The sequence below is a fragment of the Rhinoderma darwinii genome, chromosome 8, assembly GCF_050947455.1.
Source record: "Rhinoderma darwinii isolate aRhiDar2 chromosome 8, aRhiDar2.hap1, whole genome shotgun sequence".
NCBI lineage: Eukaryota > Metazoa > Chordata > Amphibia > Anura > Rhinodermatidae > Rhinoderma > Rhinoderma darwinii.
Window position 1 is genome coordinate 112437828 of NC_134694.1, and position 20531 is coordinate 112458358.

The window sequence follows — 20531 nt, forward strand, 5'->3', positions numbered from 1 at the left end:
TGTGTGGCATTATCTACAGAGGGCAGTGTGTGGCATTATCTACAGAGGGAAGTGTGTGGCATTATCTACAGAGGGAAGTGCGTGGCATTATCTACAGAGGGAAGTGTGTGGCATTATCTACAGAGGGCAGTGTGTGGCATTATCTACAGAGGGAAGTGTGTGGCATTATCTACAGAGGAAAGAGTGTGGCATTATCTACAGGGGGCAGTGTGGACCTATCTACAGAGGGCAGTGAGTGGCAATATGTATAAGGGGCTGTGTGTGGCATTATCTGCAGAGGGCAGTGTGTGGCATTATCTATAGGGGGCTGTGTGTGGCACTATCTGCAGAGGGCAGTGTGTGGCATTATCTACAGAGGGAAGTGTGTGGCATTATCTAGAGAGGGCAGTGTGTGGCATTATCTACAGAGGGCAGCGTGTGGCATTATCTACAGAGGGCAGTGTGTGGCATTATCTACAGAGGGCAGCGTGTGGCATTATCTACAGAGGGCAGTGTGTGGCATTATCTACAGAGGGCAGCGTGTGGCATTATCTACAGAGGGCAGCGTGTGGCATTATCTACAGAGGGCAGTGTGTGGCATTATCTATAGGGGTCTTTTAAAGTGTCATTTTTATCTGTAGAACAAGTTAGGCCAAATTCAGACGAACGTGGGGAAACTCAGACCTAATAAAAAGGTCAGTTTTTCACGTCCGAGTTGCGCCCGTGCGGGTCCCGTTTTCATGGATCCCCATAGACTTGAGTCTATGGCGGGATCCGTGAAAACAGAACAAAATAGTACATGTTCTATTTTTCAATGGACCGTTCACCTGGTCGGTTGAAACAACGACCGTGTGAATGGCCCCATTGAAATACATGCATCCGTGTGATGGCCGTTGTTTTAACGACTGTCACACGGACGCATGCTACGGTTGTCTGAATTCTGCCTTACGGGTTAAAAACACACAATAATCATGGACAACGTTAGATTTATCACATATAAACCGTACAATTTATTTTGACTTGTTTTTTTTAGCTACAACTGTGAAACCTACAACAACTTCCATGACCACAAAGCCCACCGAACCTCTTCCATGTCCATGTACCTGCCTTGGTCAGTTTATGAATTACTGTGTCCGGCCATCCCACTGTTCTCCATGTACAAGTGAGAAAATGTCTTCTCTTAATTTATTTTTCTTGATGATTTACTTCCAACACTCATAATAATTACTAGAGTTTTAGCATAATAAGAAATAAATCAGACACATCATAGGGAGATGTTCCAAAATTATACATTAAACGTTGGCAAAAAACGTGATGTGCACAGGATCTAATTTGGTTCATTGGGAGCCATATGCAAAAGGCTCCACCTAGTGGTGGCTGCAGGCAGACAGAATTTCAGCATTTAATTTTCTGGTTGTGTGAAGGGAACCAGCGGATTTGATGCTCTGTAACAGAAAAAAAGCTCTGACTCCTATCAAGTTATATTATGAAAATAATTAGCACATAATTTTGAACCTATTTAGATACAAAAAGAAAAATGTTGATCAAGGTGGACATTTACTTTAAAATACCCAAAGTTTTATACTGATCTTCCAGTAAAAACTACAATGGTCTCCTCTAAAGTAACAGTGCCACCCCTGTCCGTAGACCGTATCTGGTATTGCAGCTCAACTCAATAAAAAAATGTTTAATATGAGACTGAGTCAAGTTTTTAGATAATATCCATCAGTTTTGTTGTAATTACACATCCTGACTTGAAGCAACTAGATGGGTCAATGTTATATTTCTCACAGCTACCACAAGGAGTCCTGAGACCACCACATCTGTGACTACTAAGACCCCTTACAACGATCTTTGCTTCTGTCCTTGCACTGGCTATCATTTAGGATACTGTCTCCGTCCATCCTTTTGTGCTCCCTGCCCATGTAAGTACTACATCTTACCATATATTATATGTCGAATGTAGTGGTCTCCAACCCGTGTCTCTCCAGCTGTTGCAAGACTACAACTCCTAGCATAGTCTTCAGGCTCCAACCAGTGGACCTAACCTGTGTCTCACCACCTGCTGGAGGACCTGACACATTACACAGATAGCCCATTGATTTAAATGTAAACTGTGTAATTCTTAATTTCCCCTGTGGTGCCGCTGTAGGGTAACTGAACACTAACACTGGGGGATCAGCTTATCTTCAAAGGATCCTTCTGAAAAAAAAAAAATTATCCGAAGTGGAGATACATTTTAAGTTAAAGGGAAACTTAATCTGTAGTCTACAGATCCTAAGCAGTTGAATGCAATCTATTTTTCGCTGTTATCCAGCTGGGGAGCGGCTGACTGTATTGTTCATCATGAGGGTTGCTAATTAATGTTCTACCTCCATTATCACTACTTTAACTTATGGGGGTTTTACACTGGGTGATTATTGGGCAGATGAGCGTTTAGAGAACGCTCGTTACCGATAATTGCCCAGTATAAACAGGGCAGCAATCAACAGATGAACGAGCAAACTCTCGATCATCTGCTGGTCGTATCGTTTTAAAAAAGGAAAATATTATCGTTGTCGGCAGCACATCTTGGTGTGTAAACAGAGAGACGCGCTGCCGACATGATAATAATGTATGGGGACGAGCGATCGGAGTAACGACCGCTCGTCCCCATCCGTAGCTCCGTGTGACAGGAGCAAACGAGCACCGATCAACGAGCTGTCTCGTTGATCGGCGCTCGCTGCACCGGCCAAAATTGTCCGGTGTGATAGGGGCTTTACTGTACATATCTCAAGTTCTGAACCTCCAGGAATATTTACATACAGAGCTGTTACTCTTATCTTTAGCTAGTTTTATTGTCTGTATATTTATAGGCAACGTACATCAGGTTCCCCTACAGTGTCATTTTTATCTGTGTAACAAGTTGAGACTTAAAAGAACAGCAAAAATCAAAGACAAGGATAGATTTATCATTTTATATATATACTGTGGAATTAAATTTGACTTGTTTTTCAGCTACAACTATGGAGACTACGAAAACCTCAATGACCACAGAGCCCACCGAACCTGTTCCATGTCCATGTACCTGCTTTGGTCATTTTATTAATTATTGTGTCCGTCCATCCTACTGTCCTCCATGTCCAAGTGAGAAACCTTCTTATTTAATTTTATTTCCCTTGATGATTTACATCTTACTCTTATTAGTCCAACACATGATTTAGAAAGTTGCTTTACTTGTTTTTGACTAATATTTCATAGTTTTTCCTCATTATCCCTATATTTTAATTTTACATTGTTTAATATATTACTTTAAAGCCTGTGACCAGGGTCGGAGACTCGGAATGACCCACCAGAGCACCTAAGGTTTTAGACTGAGGCTCTGGCACGGTAATGGGCCCCAAAGGTCTAACCATAGTCAATACCATTTGAATACCACTCTGTTATTAAAAATTTTTCTTATTCCTAGTTCCGACTACACGTCCTGTGACCAAAACAATAACCACAATGTTCCCCAGCCCTATTCCTTGTCCATGTACCTGCCTTGGTCATTTTCAGAATTTTTGTGTCCGACCATCCTACTGTTCCCCATGTACAAGTGAGAATCCTTCCTCTACCTATTGTGTTGTTAATATTTAATATTTTACCACTTTCTTGATCATGATCATTGGTTTTATTAATAAGTAAATGACTACGCTGTTATTATTTTTTTTTATTGCTTGACTACGAGGACACCATGGAGTGGAAAAGATCCTACCTAAGAAATTCTTACTTTATACTTTAGAATTTTTTACCACAGCAATCATCATGTTAAAAAATGTATTTGATATTTCTAGCTACTACAATCAGCCCTGTGACAACCTCCACAACCACTAAGTCCACGACACCTACACCTTGTCCTTGTACCTGCCTTGGTCAAACTATGAATTATTGTGTCCGACCATCCTACTGTTCACCGTGTACAAGTGAGAAACCTTCCTCTACCTATTGTGTTTTTAATATTTAGTATTTTTCCACTCTCTTGATCATGATCATTGGTGTTATTAATAAGTAAATGACGACGCTGTTATTTTATTTATTTTTTTATTGCTTGACTACGAGGACAACACGGAGTGGAAAGGATCCTACCTAAGAAATTCTTACTTTATACTTTAGAATTTTTTTACACAGAAATCATCATGTTCAAAAATGTATTTTATATTTCTAGCTACTACAATCAGCCCTGTGACCACCTCCACAACCACAAAGTCCACGACACCTACACCTTGTCCATGTACCTGCCTTGGTCAAACTATGAATTATTGTATCCGACCACCCTACTGTTCGCCGTGTACAAGTGAGAAACCTTCCTCTACCTATTGTGTTTTCAATAATTATTATTTTTCCACTCTCTTGATCATGATCATTGGTGTTATTAATAAGTAAATGACTGCTGTGTTATTTTTTAGTATTGCTTGACTACGAGGACACCATGGAGAGGAAAGAATCCTACCCAAGAAATTCTTATTATATACTTTATACTTTTTTTCCCAGAAATCATAATGTTCAAAAATTTTATATTTTTAGCTACTACAATCAGCCCTGTGACAAACTCCACAACCACAAAGTCCACGACACCTACACCTTGTCCATGTTCCTGCCTTGGTCATTTCATGAATTATTGTGTCCGTCCATCCTACTGTTCTCCATGTCCAAGTGAGAATCCTTCTTATTTTATTTTATGTTATTTCCCTTGATGATTTACATCTTACTTTTATTATTCCTGTTCAGCAAAGCTTCAGATATTTTTCATAAACAAAATATTAGCAAATTAGTTCAACACATTATTTAGAAAGATGCTCTACTTGATTTTGGCTAATATTTTTATAATTTTTCCTCATTATCCCTATATTTAAATTTTACATTGTTTAATATATTACTTTAATGGCTGTGACCAGGGTCGGAATGACCCACAAGAGTAACAAAGGTTTTAGGCTGAGGCTCTGGCACGGTAGACAATACCATTTGAAGCTGTTTTGAAGCCCTTGCATATGTTCTGTTTTCTTCTTATTTTTTAGACTTTATTAATTTCCAATGATCATAATAATTTTTAAAATAAGTTTTGTGTCATATACTGTAAAACCACATTGTTCAAAATATTATAAAGTTGTTTTCCTCAGAATTCATAAGATATAACAATTCATTTGAAATAGTTCCAGTAACTACGAATCCTTCGACAACCTCCACAACCTCCACAACCACCATGTCCACCACACCTCCAACCTGTCCATGTACCTGCCTCGGTCAAGTTTTGAATTACTGTGTTCGGCCATCCTACTGTTCTCCATGTGCAGGTGGGAAACCATCTTTTTCCGACTTTATGTTCCTAATTGTTTTACTTTTTCTATTCTAGTGTCAATGATAACTAGTGATTAAAATTATTCCATTTCTAAGCCTTTTTTTCACTATTACAGCTAGATTGGTAGGATATCACTATACAGGTGGAGTGGAGGAAACCCTGAGCATTGGCAATATTCTTAATATTTCAAAGACATTTTTCCTCAGAATGCTCAATCTATAACACTTGATTTTAAATGTTTCCAGCTACTACTACAAGTCCTACAACAACCCCCGCCCGGTCTAACTCACCTCCAATTTGTCCATGTACCTGCCTTGGTCAAGCTATGAATTACTGCATTCGACCATCCTACTGTTCTTCATGTGAAGGTGAGTATATTTTCCTTCCAAAATTATTCTCATTATTTGCCCATGTTCATAATAATTCCCCTCAAGGGAAAATCAAGTTACATATTTGTTTTATACTACAGTATAGAAAGTTGATAAAATAATCCCCACGCAGTTGGAGTTGAATGACAGAATATTAACCTGTATAAGTGAGGTGTAAGTATTTTAAAACTTTTCTTACACGGAACGGTCTCTGTTATTAAAAAAAGTCTTATTCCCAGTTCCAACTACGCGTCCTGTGACCATTACAATAACCACAATGTTCTCCAGCTCTATTCCGTGTCCATGTACCTGTCTTGGTCACTTTCTGAATTTTTGTGTCCGACATGTACATGTGAGAAACCTTCCTCTACCTATTGTGTTTTTAATTCTTAATATTTTTCCACTTGATCATAATCATTGGTGTAATTAATAAGGAAATTACTACTTTGTTATTTTTTAGTATTTCTTGACTACGAGGACACCATGGAGAGGAGAGGATTCTACCCAAGAAATTCTTACTTTATACTTTAGAATTTTTTTCCACAGAAATCATCATGTTCAAAAATGTATTTTATATTTTTAGGTACCACTATGAACCCTGTGACCACCTCCACAACCACAAAGTCCACGACACCTGCACCTTGTCCATGTACCTGCCTTGGTCAAGCTATGAATTTCTGTGTCCGGCCACCCTACTGTTCTCCATGTACAAGTGAGAAACATTCCTCTACCTATTGTGTTTTTAATAATTATTATTTTTCCACTCTCTTGATCATGAACTTTGTTTTTCTACTTCTAATTTAATTTTATTTATTCATTGTCTTCCCAATCCCATGATCTGGATCCATAACCACTGGTAAAATATTCTTAGGTCAATGGGATATGCAGTTGGCTTTTGGCCTCGTTTTTTCTCAGATCATGATCTCTAGATCTATCATGATCTGTGGGTATGTGGACCCACAGGGCCGTACCGCCGTAGTGGGTTAACAGCTGGCCAGTACAAAGACAATTTATAAATAGTCCAAGCACAAGGGTACCTGCAGTGGTTCAGACAGTAGCAACGGCTAGGCACAGATGGGACCTTGACAGCAGACACCAGATATGGTGTAACACAGCAGGCGGAACCGGTGGCACAACACGACTCCAACAGGTTTAAGGCACATGAACAAATAGCACGGGATACAGGGCACAGGTAGCAGGGCACGGAAAACAACGGGAACAGGATAACACTAAGGGACCATTTGCAAGACTAACATAGGAAAAAACAACAACGCTCTGGCAATGAGCAAAGGGTCAGGGCCCTTCTTATAGTCCACGGTGATCATGCTCTAATTAGTGATAATTCCCATGTGCGCGCCCTGGCCCTTTAAGGCTGGGCACGAGCGTGCGCGCGCACCCTACGGGACACAGCAGACCGGAGAGGAAGTGAGCGCTGGCGTCTCCTGGAGAGGAGATGTGGGCCAGCGCTCACAGATCCATGGCTGCGGACGTCGGGGAGTGAGTAATCCCGACGGTTTTGTTCCCGGCCAAGCTCCATGCATATGTTCTGTTTTCTTATTTTTTAGACTTTATTAATTTCCCATGATCATAATAATTTTTAAAATAAGTTTTGTGTCATATACTGTAAAATCACATTGTTCAAAATATTATAAGGTTGTTTTCCTCAGAATTCATAAGATATAACAATTAATTTGAAATAGTTCCAGTAACTACGAATCCTTCGACAACTTCCACAACCTCCGCAACCACCATGTCCACCACACCTCCAACCTGTCCATGTACCTGCCTCGGTCAAGTTTTGAATTACTGTGTTCGGCCATCCTACTGTTCTCCATGTGCAGGTGGGAAACCATCTTTTTCCTACTTCATGTTCCTAATTATTTTACTTTTTCTAATCTTGTTTCAATGATAACTAGTGATTACAATTATTACATTTCTAAGCCTTTTTTTCACTATTACAGCTAGATTGGTAGGATATCACTATTCAGGCGGAGTGGAGGAAACCCTGAGCATTGGCATTATTCTTAATATTTCAAGGAAAATTTTCCTCAGAATGCTCAATCTATAACACTTGATTTTAAATGTTTCCAGCTACTACTACAAGTCCTACAACAACCCCCACCCAGTCCACCTCACCTCCAACTTGTCCATGTACCTGCCTTGGTCAAGCTATGAATTACTGCATTCGGCCATCCTACTGTTCTACGGATTCTACCCAAGAAATTCTTAGAGAATGCAATAATTTTTTCCACAGAAATCATCATGTTCAAAAATGTATTTTATATTTTTAGGTACCACTATGAACCCTGTGACCACCTCCACAACCACAAAGTCCACGACACCTGCACCTTGTCCATGTACCTGCCTTGGTCAAGCTATGAATTTCTGTGTCCGGCCACCCTACTGTTCTCCATGTACAAGTGAGAAACATTTCTCTACCTATTGTGTTTTTAATAATTATTATTTTTCCACTCTCTTGATCATGAACTTTGTTTTTCTACTTCTAATTTAATTTTATTTATTCATTGTCTTCCCAATCCCATGATCTGGATCCATAACCACTGGTAAAATATTCTTAGGTCAATGGGATATGCAGTTGGCTTTTGGCCTCGTATTTTCTCAGATCATGATCTCTAGATCTATCATGATCTGTGGGTATGTGGACCCACAGGGCCGTACCGCCGTAGTGGGTTAACAGCTGGCCAGTACAAAGACAATTTATAAATAGTCCAAGCACAAGGGTACCTGCAGTGGTTCAGACAGTAGCAACGGCTAGGCACAGATGGGACCTTGACAGCAGACACCAGATATGGTGTAACACAGCAGGCGGAACCGGTGGCACAACACGACTCCAACAGGTTTAAGGCACATGAACAAATAGCACGGGATACAGGGCACAGGTAGCAGGGCACGGAAAACAACGGGAACAGGATAACACTAAGGGACCATTTGCAAGACTAACATAGGAAAAAACAACAACGCTCTGGCAATGAGCAAAGGGTCAGGGCCCTTCTTATAGTCCACGGTGATCATGCTCTAATTAGTGATAATTCCCATGTGCGCGCCCTGGCCCTTTAAGGCTGGGCACGAGCGTGCGCGCGCACCCTACGGGACACAGCAGACCGGAGAGGAAGTGAGCGCTGGCGTCTCCTGGAGAGGAGATGTGGGCCAGCGCTCACAGATCCATGGCTGCGGACGTCGGGGAGTGAGTAATCCCGACGGTTTTGTTCCCGGCCAAGCTCCATGCATATGTTCTGTTTTCTTATTTTTTAGACTTTATTAATTTCCCATGATCATAATAATTTTTAAAATAAGTTTTGTGTCATATACTGTAAAATCACATTGTTCAAAATATTATAAGGTTGTTTTCCTCAGAATTCATAAGATATAACAATTAATTTGAAATAGTTCCAGTAACTACGAATCCTTCGACAACTTCCACAACCTCCGCAACCACCATGTCCACCACACCTCCAACCTGTCCATGTACCTGCCTCGGTCAAGTTTTGAATTACTGTGTTCGGCCATCCTACTGTTCTCCATGTGCAGGTGGGAAACCATCTTTTTCCTACTTTATGTTCCTAATTATTTAACTTTTTCTAATCTTGTTTCAATGATAACTAGTGATTACAATTATTACATTTCTAAGCCTTTTTTTCACTATTACAGCTAGATTGGTAGGATATCACTATTCAGGCGGAGTGGAGGAAACCCTGAGCATTGGCATTATTCTTAATATTTCAAGGAAAATTTTCCTCAGAATGCTCAATCTATAACACTTGATTTTAAATGTTTCCAGCTACTACTACAAGTCCTACAACAACCCCCGCCTCATTCCACCTCACCTCCAATTTGTCCATGTACCTGCCTTGGTCAAGCTATGAATTACTGCATTCAGCCATCCTACTGTTCTACGGATTCTACCCAAGAAATTCTTAAAGAATTCAATAATTTTTTCCACAGAAAGCATCATGTTCAAAAATTTATTTTCTATTTCTAGCTACTACGATGAGCCCTGTGACAACCTCCACAACCACAAAGTCCACGACATCTACACCTTGTCCATGTACCTGCTTTGGTCAAACTATGAATTATTGTGTCCGGCCATCCTACTGTTCACCGTGTACAAGTGAGAAACCTTCCTCTAACTATTGTGTTTTTAATATTTAATATTTATTCACTGTCTTGATCATGATCATTGGTGTTATTAATAAGTAAATCACTACGGTGTTATTTTTTAGTATTGCTTGACTACGAGGACACCATGGAGAGGAACGGATCCTACCCAAGAAATTCTTACTTTATACGTTAGAATTTTTTTTCACAGAGAGCATTATGTTCAATAATTTATTTTCTATTTCTAGCTACTACAATCAGCCCTGTGACAACCTCCACAACCACAAAGTCCACGACATCTACACCTTGTCCATGTACCTGCCTTGATCAAACTTTTAATTATTGTGTCCGGCCACCCTACTGTTCTCCATGTACAAGTGAGAAACATTCCTCTACCTATTGTGTTTTTAATAATTATTATTTTTCCACTCTCTTGATCATGAACTTTTTTTTTCTACTTCTAATTTTATTTTATTTATTCATTGTCTTCCCAATCCCATGATCTGGATCCATAACCACTGGTAAAATATTCTTAGGTCAATGGGATATGCAGTTGGCTTTTGGCCTCGTCTTTTCTCAGATCATGATCTCTAGATCTATCACGATCTGTGGGTATGTGGACCCACAGGGCCGTACCTCCGTAGTGGGTTAACAGCTGGCCAGTACAAAGACAATTTATAAATAGTCCAAGCACAAGGGTACCTGCAGTGGTTCAGACAGTAGCAACGGCTAGGCACAGATGGGACCTTGACAGCAGACACCAGATATGGTGTAACACAGCAGGCGGAACCGGTGGCACAACACGACTCCAACAGGTTTAAGGCACATGAACAAATAGCACAGGATACAGGGCACAGGTAGCAGGGCACGGAAAACAACGGGAACAGGATAACACTAAGGGACCATTTGCAAGACTAACATAGGAAAAAACAACAACGCTCAGGCAATGAGCAAAGGGTCAGGGCCCTTCTTATAGTCCACGGTGTTCATGCTCTAATTAGTGATAATTCCCATGTGCGCACCCTGGCCCTTTAAGGACGGGCACGTGCATGCGCGCGCACCCTACGGGACACAGCAGACCGGACCGGAAGTGAGCGCTGGCGTCACCTGGGGAGGAGATGGGGGCCAGCGCTCACAAATCCATGGCTGCGGCCGTCCGGGAGTGAGTAATGCTGACGTTTTTGTTCCCGGCCAAGCTCCTTGCATATGTTCTGTTTTCTTCTTATTTTTTAGACTTTATTAATTTCCCATGATCATAATAATTTTTAAAATAAGTTTTGTGTCATATACTGTAAAACCACATTGTTCAAAATATTATAAAGTTGTTTTCCTCAGAATTCATAAGATATAACAATTCATTTGAAATTGTTCCAGTAACTACGAATCCTTCGACAACTTCCACAACCTCCACAACCACCATGTCCACCACACCTCCAACCTGTCCATGTACCTGCCTCGGTCAAGTTTTGAATTACTGTGTTCGGCCATCCTACTGTTCTCCATGTGCAGGTGGGAAACCATCTTTTTCCTACTTTATGTTCCTAATTATTTTACTTTTTCTAATCTTGTTTCAATGATAACTAGTGATTACAATTATTACATTTCTAAGCCTTTTTTTCACTATTACAGCTAGATTGGTAGGATATCACTATTCAGGCGGAGTGGAGGAAACCCTGAGCATTGGCATTATTCTTAATATTTCAAGGAAATTTTTCCTCAGAATGCTCAATCTATAACACTTGATTTTAAATGTTTCAAGCTACTACTACAAGTCCTACAACAACCCCCGCCCAGTCCACCTCACCTCCAACTTGCACATGTACCTGCCTTGGTCAAGCTATGAATTACTGCATTCGGCCATCCTACTGTTCTACGGATTCTACCCAAGAAATTCTTAGAGAATTCAATAATTTTTTCCACAGAAAGCATCATGTTCAAAAATGTATTTTCTATTTCTAGCTACTACGATGAGCCCTGTGACCACCTCCACAACCACAAAGTCCACAACCTCTGCAACTTGTCCATGTACCTGCCTTGGTCAAACTATGAATTATTGTGTCCGGCCATCCTACTGTTCACCGTGTACAAGTGAGAAACCTTCCTCTGCCTATTTTATTTTCCAAGATTATTACATTTTCTATTTTCTTGATCATAAATCCATGGTCACTAGTGCTTTAAGCTTTTTGATCATTGGTACTGCTAGATTGGTAGGACATCATTCTACTGGTTCAGTGGAGAAGACCCTGCTCATTCGCAAAGTTGTTTTTTTGTTTGTTTTTTTTTTGTAGAATGCATCATTTATAACAATTGAAGTTATTATTTTTTCAGCTACTACCATGAGCCCTGGGACAACTTCTATAACCACAAAGTCTACAATACCTCCAACTTGTCTATGTACTTGCCTTGGTCAAACCATGAAATTTTCTACTGTTCTCCATGTAAAGGGAGGAATTTTCTCTTCTCATTCTGTCTTATTCATTAATATCCCACATAATGTTTACAGCTCAAAACATTCTCTAGGTGGATTACAGAATAGTAGCTTATTTATTATCATAAATTTGTCTGAACCACCCCCTTTTGGTAATCTACACCCACTTTCTCCCAAAAAAAATGTAATGCAAATTGCAACTTTTGGGCCTATTGCGACTTTTCTACACAAGAAAGCTGGCATAGAAAAGTTATTAATTACCTCCAATGTTTCAGCTCTGGAAAATTGAATACTTTAAGTACTTACACATCTTTCATCATTAACATAATCCTACTATCCTGTTATTTTATTTATTTATTTAGCACCATCAACATCATCGACAAGTATGACTTCCTCAAGCACAACCCCAATGACCATCACTTCAACTATTACAACCAGCAGCATATCACCCACCTGTAAGTACCATTGAAAAGTGAGATTACAAAGTAAATGCTCACTTTCTGAATGCCTCATTGTACTATTGACTTAACATACACGTGAAAAGACTTTATAAAGTGTTCCATGGGAAAAATAAGCATGTAAAAATTTACATGGCTACCATATAGTTGTCTCCCTCAAGAGGGAGTGCTAAAACCCTGCTGTTAACTACACAGAGAAAGCCAATAGTGCATACAGACATCATTGAAAGAGGTCTTATGCACAGGAACCCCCTCCTATTAGCCATAGAGACAGAAATTGTAATGATGATCTCCTGTTCTTCAAAACTCAGCTCAACCATGTATTGTATGGTTACTCAATCATTGTAATAGACTATGTAATACCACATTTATCCTGCAGGGGCCACTGCAGGAGAATTTTATGACCATCAACAGCTTTCCCTGGCGATCACAGCTGATCATCAGGGATGCTGTGTCGATTAGCTGATCCCCAGTGGATGATCTTTTAGGGAAGAAGTTGTCCAATTTAACATAACCTTACAGATCTGTCCATAGAAGGAGGCAGGAATCCTTCAGCTCACTGGTTCCAGCGTCCGATCCCAGACTGCGCATGGATCCTTGTTGCAGCAAACGGTTGAATTGAAGAGAAGAAGAAAACTTGATCCAGTGCTTTAAAAGGAAAGAATCTTCCAACTTTATTATAATTTATTTTCAAATATTCAATAAACACAAAGGGGTGGATGCAGCAAAGCTACGAGTTTCGAACGAATCACCCATAAAAAATTATAATAAAGTTTAAATAAAGTTTAAAGCGCTGGATCAAGTTTTCTTCTTTTCTTCAGCGAGGTTTCTTAGAAGGTCCTGTCTTTGGACTCCTTCTCGAGGCCTTGACTTAACCATGTAAATGGTTCTGTAGGGATAATTTCTTCCTGTTGGTGAAGGGGATCACAGAGAAGAGGAAGCTCTTGAATATTAGTGGTGGTACATTTTGAAGGGTTGTTATAGTAAAAGAGAGGACAATCATGGAAGGAAACTTATGAAAAAGTTTTGAGTACACAATTGGGAAGAAATTACTGTTTATTAATGTCATTATCCTTATAACAGAAGTTTCTTTCTTATAACGTCTTAGGTTTCGTTCACATCTGCATCAGGGTTCCGTTAGTGGGTTCCGCCAGACCTTTCCATCAGGGGAACCCACAAAAGGAAACAATAGTTTTCCGTTCGCATTTCCATTGATTTCAATGGTAACGCTTCCGTTGCTAATGGTTTCTGTTTGGTCGACTACGCTATTGATTCCGCCAAAAAAACGCAAACCTTACGGAACAGAGACAAACGTAAACCATTAGCAATGGAAGCATTACCATTGAAATCAATGGTAATTCAAACGGAAAGCTATGGTTTCCGTTTTGTTTCCATTCGTGGGTTCCCCATGATGGAAAGGTCTGACGGAACCCACGAACTAAACCCAGACACAGATGTGAACGAAGCCTTATAGTTTCTACCAATCTTTTGCCAGAATTGTTAAATTTTAACAAGTTTTATCTTTTTAATCATTACTGTCATCAAATTCTTCCACAAGTTTACCAATCTTATTTACAGTTCCAGGGACCAATGGGTTGACCATGAATTTTACCACATCAACAACTGGTGAGTACAGTAAAGGGCCTTTTACACCGACACTCGGCCGGTGCAGCGAGCGCCGATCAACGAGACATCGTTGATCGGCGCTCGTTTGCTCCTGTCACACGGAGCTATAGATGGGTGCGAGCGGTCCTTACTCCGATCGCTCGTCCCCATACATTATTATCATGTCGGCAGCGCGTCTCCCTGTTTACACATCAAGATGTGCTGCCAACAACGATAATATTTTCCTTTTTTAAAACGATACGACCAGCAGATGATGGAGCGTTTGCTCGTTCATCTGCTGATTGTTCCCCTGTTTACACAGGGCAATTATCGGCAACGAGTGTTCTATGAACACTTGTCTGTCCGATAATCGCCCAGTGTAAAAGTTCCTTAAGTCCATGAACCTTAACGTCAATCTATAAGATCTGCAAGGTAATGACATCTCCTCTACAGGTAAAACTGAAATACGAAGGGAGTTTGAGACTAATAAGACACGAATTAGCAAAGCGCTTGACTTGATGTCTTTGTGATTCTATATGTTATTTATAAACTAGTATGTATTAGTAAAATTATTAACAGAAAATAAAAAAAGTATGAGATATTTGACAATCTAGAACAGGGGTCGCCATTCTGTGGCTCCCTGGCTCTTGCAAAACTACGACTCCCAGCAGGTTCGAGAACAGGATCTAGAGTTTAATTAGTGTTTAATGCCCCGTTTTATAGGAAGAAAGTAGATATTAAGAATCAAGACGTTCTTTACATGTAATCTTAAAGGAGATATCTACCTAAAGTGATGCTCGCAGATGTCATACATATATGTCAGATTAATTACAACATGTCCGTAAAACTTTTTTTGCATGAATTTCCCCTTAAAAATAATTTGTATTTGTATGTATTAGAAGTAATTTTGATTTATAGACCTATATGATGGCTCATACAGAGGTATATTGTAGTTGAGGTCCTATTTGAACCCTCTGGCATGCCGCCGACATAAACATAACACCACAACCATTTATCATAGCCAGGGTTGCATTTTCTCCCCGTGCTTGCTCTAATGATAATTGCGTTTGCGGCATGTTATAATTTGTCTTATTAATGTAATGAAATAAATAACTTTACTAGTTAATATTTAGCCACAGGAATGATCTATGGGCCAAATCTTAGTCTTCATTTGGTGCTTGTCTCAGAAGAGGTAAGCCAATTTTTGTGAAAATGATGGTCCACCACTAGAGATATATTCAGACTTCAATACTAACTAGAGGTCACACTGTAAGGACAGTATAGTACACACCAAAGTAGGAGACAGGTTAAGAATGACCATCTCAATGGCTAAAAATCAAAACCATTATTACCACAGAAAACCTTATCAGGACAAGTCCAGAATTCACTACAACAAAGACGGTTCCAACCACTACAGAATTTACGATGGAGTCTTCAACAAGTGGAACAAAGCAAGGAAGCACCTTAATGGAGTCCAGTACTGAAATGGCAACTGGGATCAACACAAATTCTAAAATAACACAAATCAATACAAAATCTACTACATTGAACACTAATAAATCGACCTCCCAGGAAATTGTATCTAAATCTACTGCAGGTACCACTACAGAAGTCTCCACAAGAGGAACTAATATCCCAGATACTACTGTAGGATTTACCAACTCGAGTAATGGAAGATCTACCAAAGGCATTACTCCGGCAGTTGCCACAACAAGGACCTCTAAAAATTTTACTATTCCAACATCTGGCATCACACAAACAAGGACAACAGTTTTTTCTCCCGAAACAAGAAATATTAGAAATTCTACTACCGCAAAGTCTACAATTGGATCCACCACAACAGAGAATGAACCGATAAATAGTAAATCTACCACAAAAACATCTACCACAGAAAGCAAAATTACAGTAACTACTAGACTAAGTACAAGAAAAACCATATCGTTAACAAGTGTTGTTTACAACGTTTCTAGAACTAGTATAGCCTCTACCGTTAGTAGTACCAATACAGAATTCACACCTACAATGCAAAACATAGTAACTACCACAACAATACTTCCTACCACAATACCACAATTCAGTAGTAGTAGTAGTAGTAGTAGTAGTAGTAGTAGTAGTAGTAGTAGTAGTAGTAGTAGTAGTAGAAGTAGTAGTAGTAGTAGTAGTAGTAGTAGTAGAAGTAGTAGTAGTAGTAAAATTACAGAAGGGATTAAGACAGGAGTCAGTACAACATCTACTATCTCAAAGACTAGTAATAACCTAACTCCTGCCACAGAGGCTACTGGACAAACATCTATAACCAGAGCAACCAGCCCTGGAATTAGTTCATCTTCTGTCACGACAGGGATAAAAACTATGTCTATCATCACAGGGGCCCAGACAACCAATACTTCAAAAAGAAGTACAACGGTGACTAACTTGGAGACAGATACAATACCAAGTTCTTCCAAGTCTTCTACAAAATCAGCTATTACAAAAAGCAGTTTGGGAAGTACTACTATGCAAATCAACAGAAGATCTACTACTCCTACAGAGATGTCCACCATAGGTACACAAGTGAAATCTACTAGCAACATAACTAGTTCAGTCTTTACAGGTAGAACAGACAAAACGAGGCCAACTGCTACAACAAATAACACAACTACCACACAAAGTGGAACAATCTCCTCTACCACCCAAACTAATGGTGGATCTAAAACAACATTGAACCCAAATGACTTCAAGAATACATCCTACATTATCACATCCATTATTTCTAACACCCCAAAGAACATGAATTCAGCAACTAGTCCAGTCTTCACAACTGAAACAGATAAAACGAGGCCAACTGCTACGACAAATAATACAGCCACCACCCAACAAAGAAGACTGTCCTCTACCACCCAAGCTAATGGTGAATCTAAAACAACCTTAAACCCAAACAACTTGAAGAATACATCCTACATTATGACATCAAGTGTTTATAACACCCCAACAACTTCATTGGCGCAACAGACCAACACTACAGTGAATAACAACAGTAAGTGGAACATTGGTGAACAACTAACATTGTCCTCTAAGGACAACAATACAGGTGCATGATGAATTTCATGGATGGAATTTATCTATGGTGTAATATAACTAACAAAAAACTAAGCCGAACCTTGATAGAGCTTTGTTTTTGGTTTCTGGGCTAACTTGACTTTTCTTTATTAACCACTAACTATGTGACAACAACCTAATAACTACCATACCCATCTATCACTAACCAATGCTTTCTCTCTTCTTTCCAGTTTACGGATATGTTAACAGTTAACAACTAACAGAAGACCTTTTTTTTTTTGTCAATTTATTTTACTAATAGTTATCTTTGTTTTAACTATCATTTTAGTATCAAAGCTTACTAGCATTTGTTTAAAAGGGTTGTCTGGTATTATACATTTGGATAGACCATCATTGTATGATCGGTGGGATCGAACCCCTAGAAACCCCCCCCCCCCTCCCGGTTAACAGTACTATGGGGCCGTGGCGCTCCTGTTTGGGAACGAGATACAGTACCAGACAAGAATGGGTGATAAGCAATGCCTAGACAAACAATGGAGGGGCCACGGCTCCTTCATTCTTCTTAACGGTTGGGGTCCCCCATGATTACACGTTAAAACCGACAATATTTTTAAGAGGTTTCAGTGTATGCCTCAAAATTTCCTACTGGAATCTGGAAAGGTCATTATTTGTGACCATAAACCATTTTCTGTACCATGTATAGCACCTGCCAAAGGGACTGTAATGTACTAAAAAAAACATTGTGATCACAAATTTGAATTTCATTTTTAACTTTGAATTCCATTATTCACGGCCAACTTATGGCCATTACTTGATCCCTTCATTTTCATCACTGTAGATATACATACATTACTGCTTAAAATTACTTGACCAATAAAGGACAAGTCAGACTCAATCATATGCTTTTTCAGACTTTTGAGCCACTAAGCTAAAATTTTCAGAAAAAAAAAATCTGGAAATCAAAAATTGCAGAATTCTAAATACAAATTGAAATGCCCATGGAAAAAATACAGAAATTGAAAGGCCTTTTATTGGGTTTTAGAATCATCTTACTTGAATCTACAGATAAGAAGACTTATTTTTTTAATCTTTTAATCTGTGTTCAGCTCGTGTATAAATCTGTTTGCTCTACACAGTACCCAGAAGACCCGTTGTGCCATGGTATGGATATCTTCTCATTGCATTGGGAGTTTCCATCATTACACCCATGCTTCTGTGTATATCCTGCATGGTAAGACACTTTTATTGACTTTATACTAAGGTTATGTAGCGTTTGCACCATATAGTCTAAAAAAAATTGGCTTGGATCAAATCATGTAACATAATATTATGTAAAATTTACAAAAAAATTTTATTACAAATTTTACGTCAGACAAGATTAGTCAATAAATTCAAAGGAAAAAGTCTGCAGCAATCCGTAAAGTAGGTAATGGTAGTCTTCTCATTCTGCTGTACTTTAGGGAATCATTTTATTAGTTGAAGGTCCACTGGGGTGTATTTATTTTTCAAAAATTTTTGGGTCGAAGGAATTAAAATAGAGGGTGCAGGGAACTCTGTAAGCCTCCCTGGCCACCAGACTATGACTGAAACCCGAGCTCATGAAGAGCTCTAGACTAACAGGTTGGTAATGTTATGAGGGTCCGCGCTATGTCTACCAATGCTTTATTGTCATTATGGGTAGTTTTGGACTATGAGTTGCACTTAAAAAAATTGTCCATTTTAGTTACTTGAAATATCCTGACAGTGATGTTCTATTTTCAATCCACAGATAATAAAGTATAATAAATGCCAAGGGTCCGTCAACTTCATGTAAGCAACGAGCCCATATTCATCGTACAGAGTCAAGTGGACCAGTGATGACCCAACAACAGAAGAAGGACCAACCATAGCCTTGTAATTATCTCGTGTCAACCGATCCAAACTGAAATAAAGATTATTAAAGAGGTTTTCGAGGATCATAGGGCGTCTGTCACCAGGACCCCCACTGATCAGTCGCATGTACAGATGTGCCGATGTGGCATGAGGAACAGGTGGGTTCCCCATGAATCACACATTAATGGCCATCAATGTATATTCCCGGAAAAATCCTTTAATAAAAATCTTAAAATTGTCGTCTTCTGACAAGTGTGCTTGAACTGAAAGTTACCAAAGTGTAAACTTTACATTCATTTATAGTCTGCAAAATGATACTTGAATACTTAAAGGTTGTTAAAGTTACAATTTTTGAAAAAATATGAATTCCAATAAGAAAGTAAGAATATTTTTGAGAAATATGACAAAATAGAAAGCCACTTGGGATTTAAGGGTGTTTAAAAAGTCTTTTTGGAAATCCTAATTTATTTTATCGAGAGTTTAATATAAGAGCTGTACATGTAAAGATTTATTTTTATTATTTGTATTTTGACTAAATGTTTTTTGTGCATTTTATATATTTATAATTTTTTTTCCCTTTTTTTTAAATTAGAATAAATGTAATAAAAATGTGTATCCTGTTTAATGCTCTTTGTACTTTGTCTATTTTTAAAAAAATTGTAATAGCTTAAAGGGGCACACCCACCATATAATGTCAGATCTATCACCATCCCCTATGGAAATGAATGGAGTTTAAGATACACATCCATTATACTACTGCTCTGATTTCTATAAGGATCCATATTTTTAGGCTCCATTTAATAGGGAAGAATATGGATCCATTATACTGTACATGTTTCACTATTTATTCTCATGAAGTCAATCCAAAAGTCATATTTGACCAATCCCTGGCAAAGCAAAATGTAAAAAAAATGACTTCTCTAAATATCCAAGGTAATTAAGGGAATGGGTGGATTGCAGTACCAAGAAGGCTTATCATATTTGGGGCTATTCAGTGTGGGGAAAAAACGGCTTAGAGGCGATCTAATTACAATGTACAAATATATGAATGGACAGTACAGAGATCTTTCTTGTGATCTCTTTACACCTAGGCCTGTAACAAGGACAAGGGGGCATCCTCTACATCTAGGGGAAGGAAGGTTTCACCATCATCACAGATGAGGATTCTTTACTGTAAGAGCGGTGAGACTATGGAACTCTCTGCCATAGGATGTTGTGATGGTTGATTCTTTGAACAAGTTCATGAAGGGTCTTGATGCCTTTCTTGATAAATATAATATTACAGGTTATGAGTAATATATTCTGCAGATGGGACGTTGATCCAGGGATTTATTCTGATTGCCATATTT

General features: G+C 39.0%; 2 protein-coding genes across 2 annotated transcripts in view; both read left to right on the top strand.

Moving 5' to 3' along the window:
* The window catches only part of LOC142660042 (uncharacterized), a 57369-nt gene extending 41117 nt beyond the window's left edge, over window positions 1-16252 (top strand). The window contains exons 61-77 of the mRNA XM_075836693.1: window positions 1013-1141; window positions 1773-1904; window positions 2977-3105; window positions 3795-3923; window positions 5157-5291; window positions 5542-5664; window positions 6248-6376; window positions 7365-7505; window positions 7956-8084; window positions 9073-9213; window positions 9665-9793; window positions 11155-11289; window positions 11740-11868; window positions 12571-12663; window positions 14245-14292; window positions 15629-16132; window positions 16242-16252. Of these exons, the coding sequence (XP_075692808.1) occupies window positions 1013-1141; window positions 1773-1904; window positions 2977-3105; window positions 3795-3923; window positions 5157-5291; window positions 5542-5664; window positions 6248-6376; window positions 7365-7505; window positions 7956-8084; window positions 9073-9213; window positions 9665-9793; window positions 11155-11289; window positions 11740-11868; window positions 12571-12663; window positions 14245-14292; window positions 15629-16132; window positions 16242-16252 (2366 nt within the window). The remainder of the gene's footprint in view (window positions 1-1012; window positions 1142-1772; window positions 1905-2976; window positions 3106-3794; window positions 3924-5156; window positions 5292-5541; window positions 5665-6247; window positions 6377-7364; window positions 7506-7955; window positions 8085-9072; window positions 9214-9664; window positions 9794-11154; window positions 11290-11739; window positions 11869-12570; window positions 12664-14244; window positions 14293-15628; window positions 16133-16241) is intronic.
* Window positions 16253-16419: 167 nt separating this feature from the next.
* LOC142659859 (uncharacterized) lies at window positions 16420-19655 on the top strand. The gene is made up of 3 exons (XM_075836393.1): window positions 16420-17287; window positions 18447-18541; window positions 19079-19655. The coding sequence occupies exons 1-3, from the start codon at window positions 16624-16626 to the stop codon at window positions 19121-19123; spliced, it is 804 nt and encodes a 267-aa protein (XP_075692508.1). The 5' UTR covers window positions 16420-16623; the 3' UTR covers window positions 19124-19655.
* Window positions 19656-20531: the final 876 nt, after the last annotated feature.

What these genes read in the sequence shown, in the direction of transcription:
- LOC142659859 (XM_075836393.1), top strand. Translation starts at nt 16,624, where the DNA reads ATGTCTATCATCACAGGGGCCCAGACAACCAATACTTCAAAAAGAAGT. An exon ending in CACTACAGTGAATAACAACA is followed by an intron (nt 17,288 to 18,446) that starts GTAAGTGGAACA and finishes TGCTCTACACAG; the next exon opens with TACCCAGAAGACCCGTTGTG. An exon ending in TTCTGTGTATATCCTGCATG is followed by an intron (nt 18,542 to 19,078) that starts GTAAGACACTTT and finishes TTCAATCCACAG; the next exon opens with ATAATAAAGTATAATAAATG.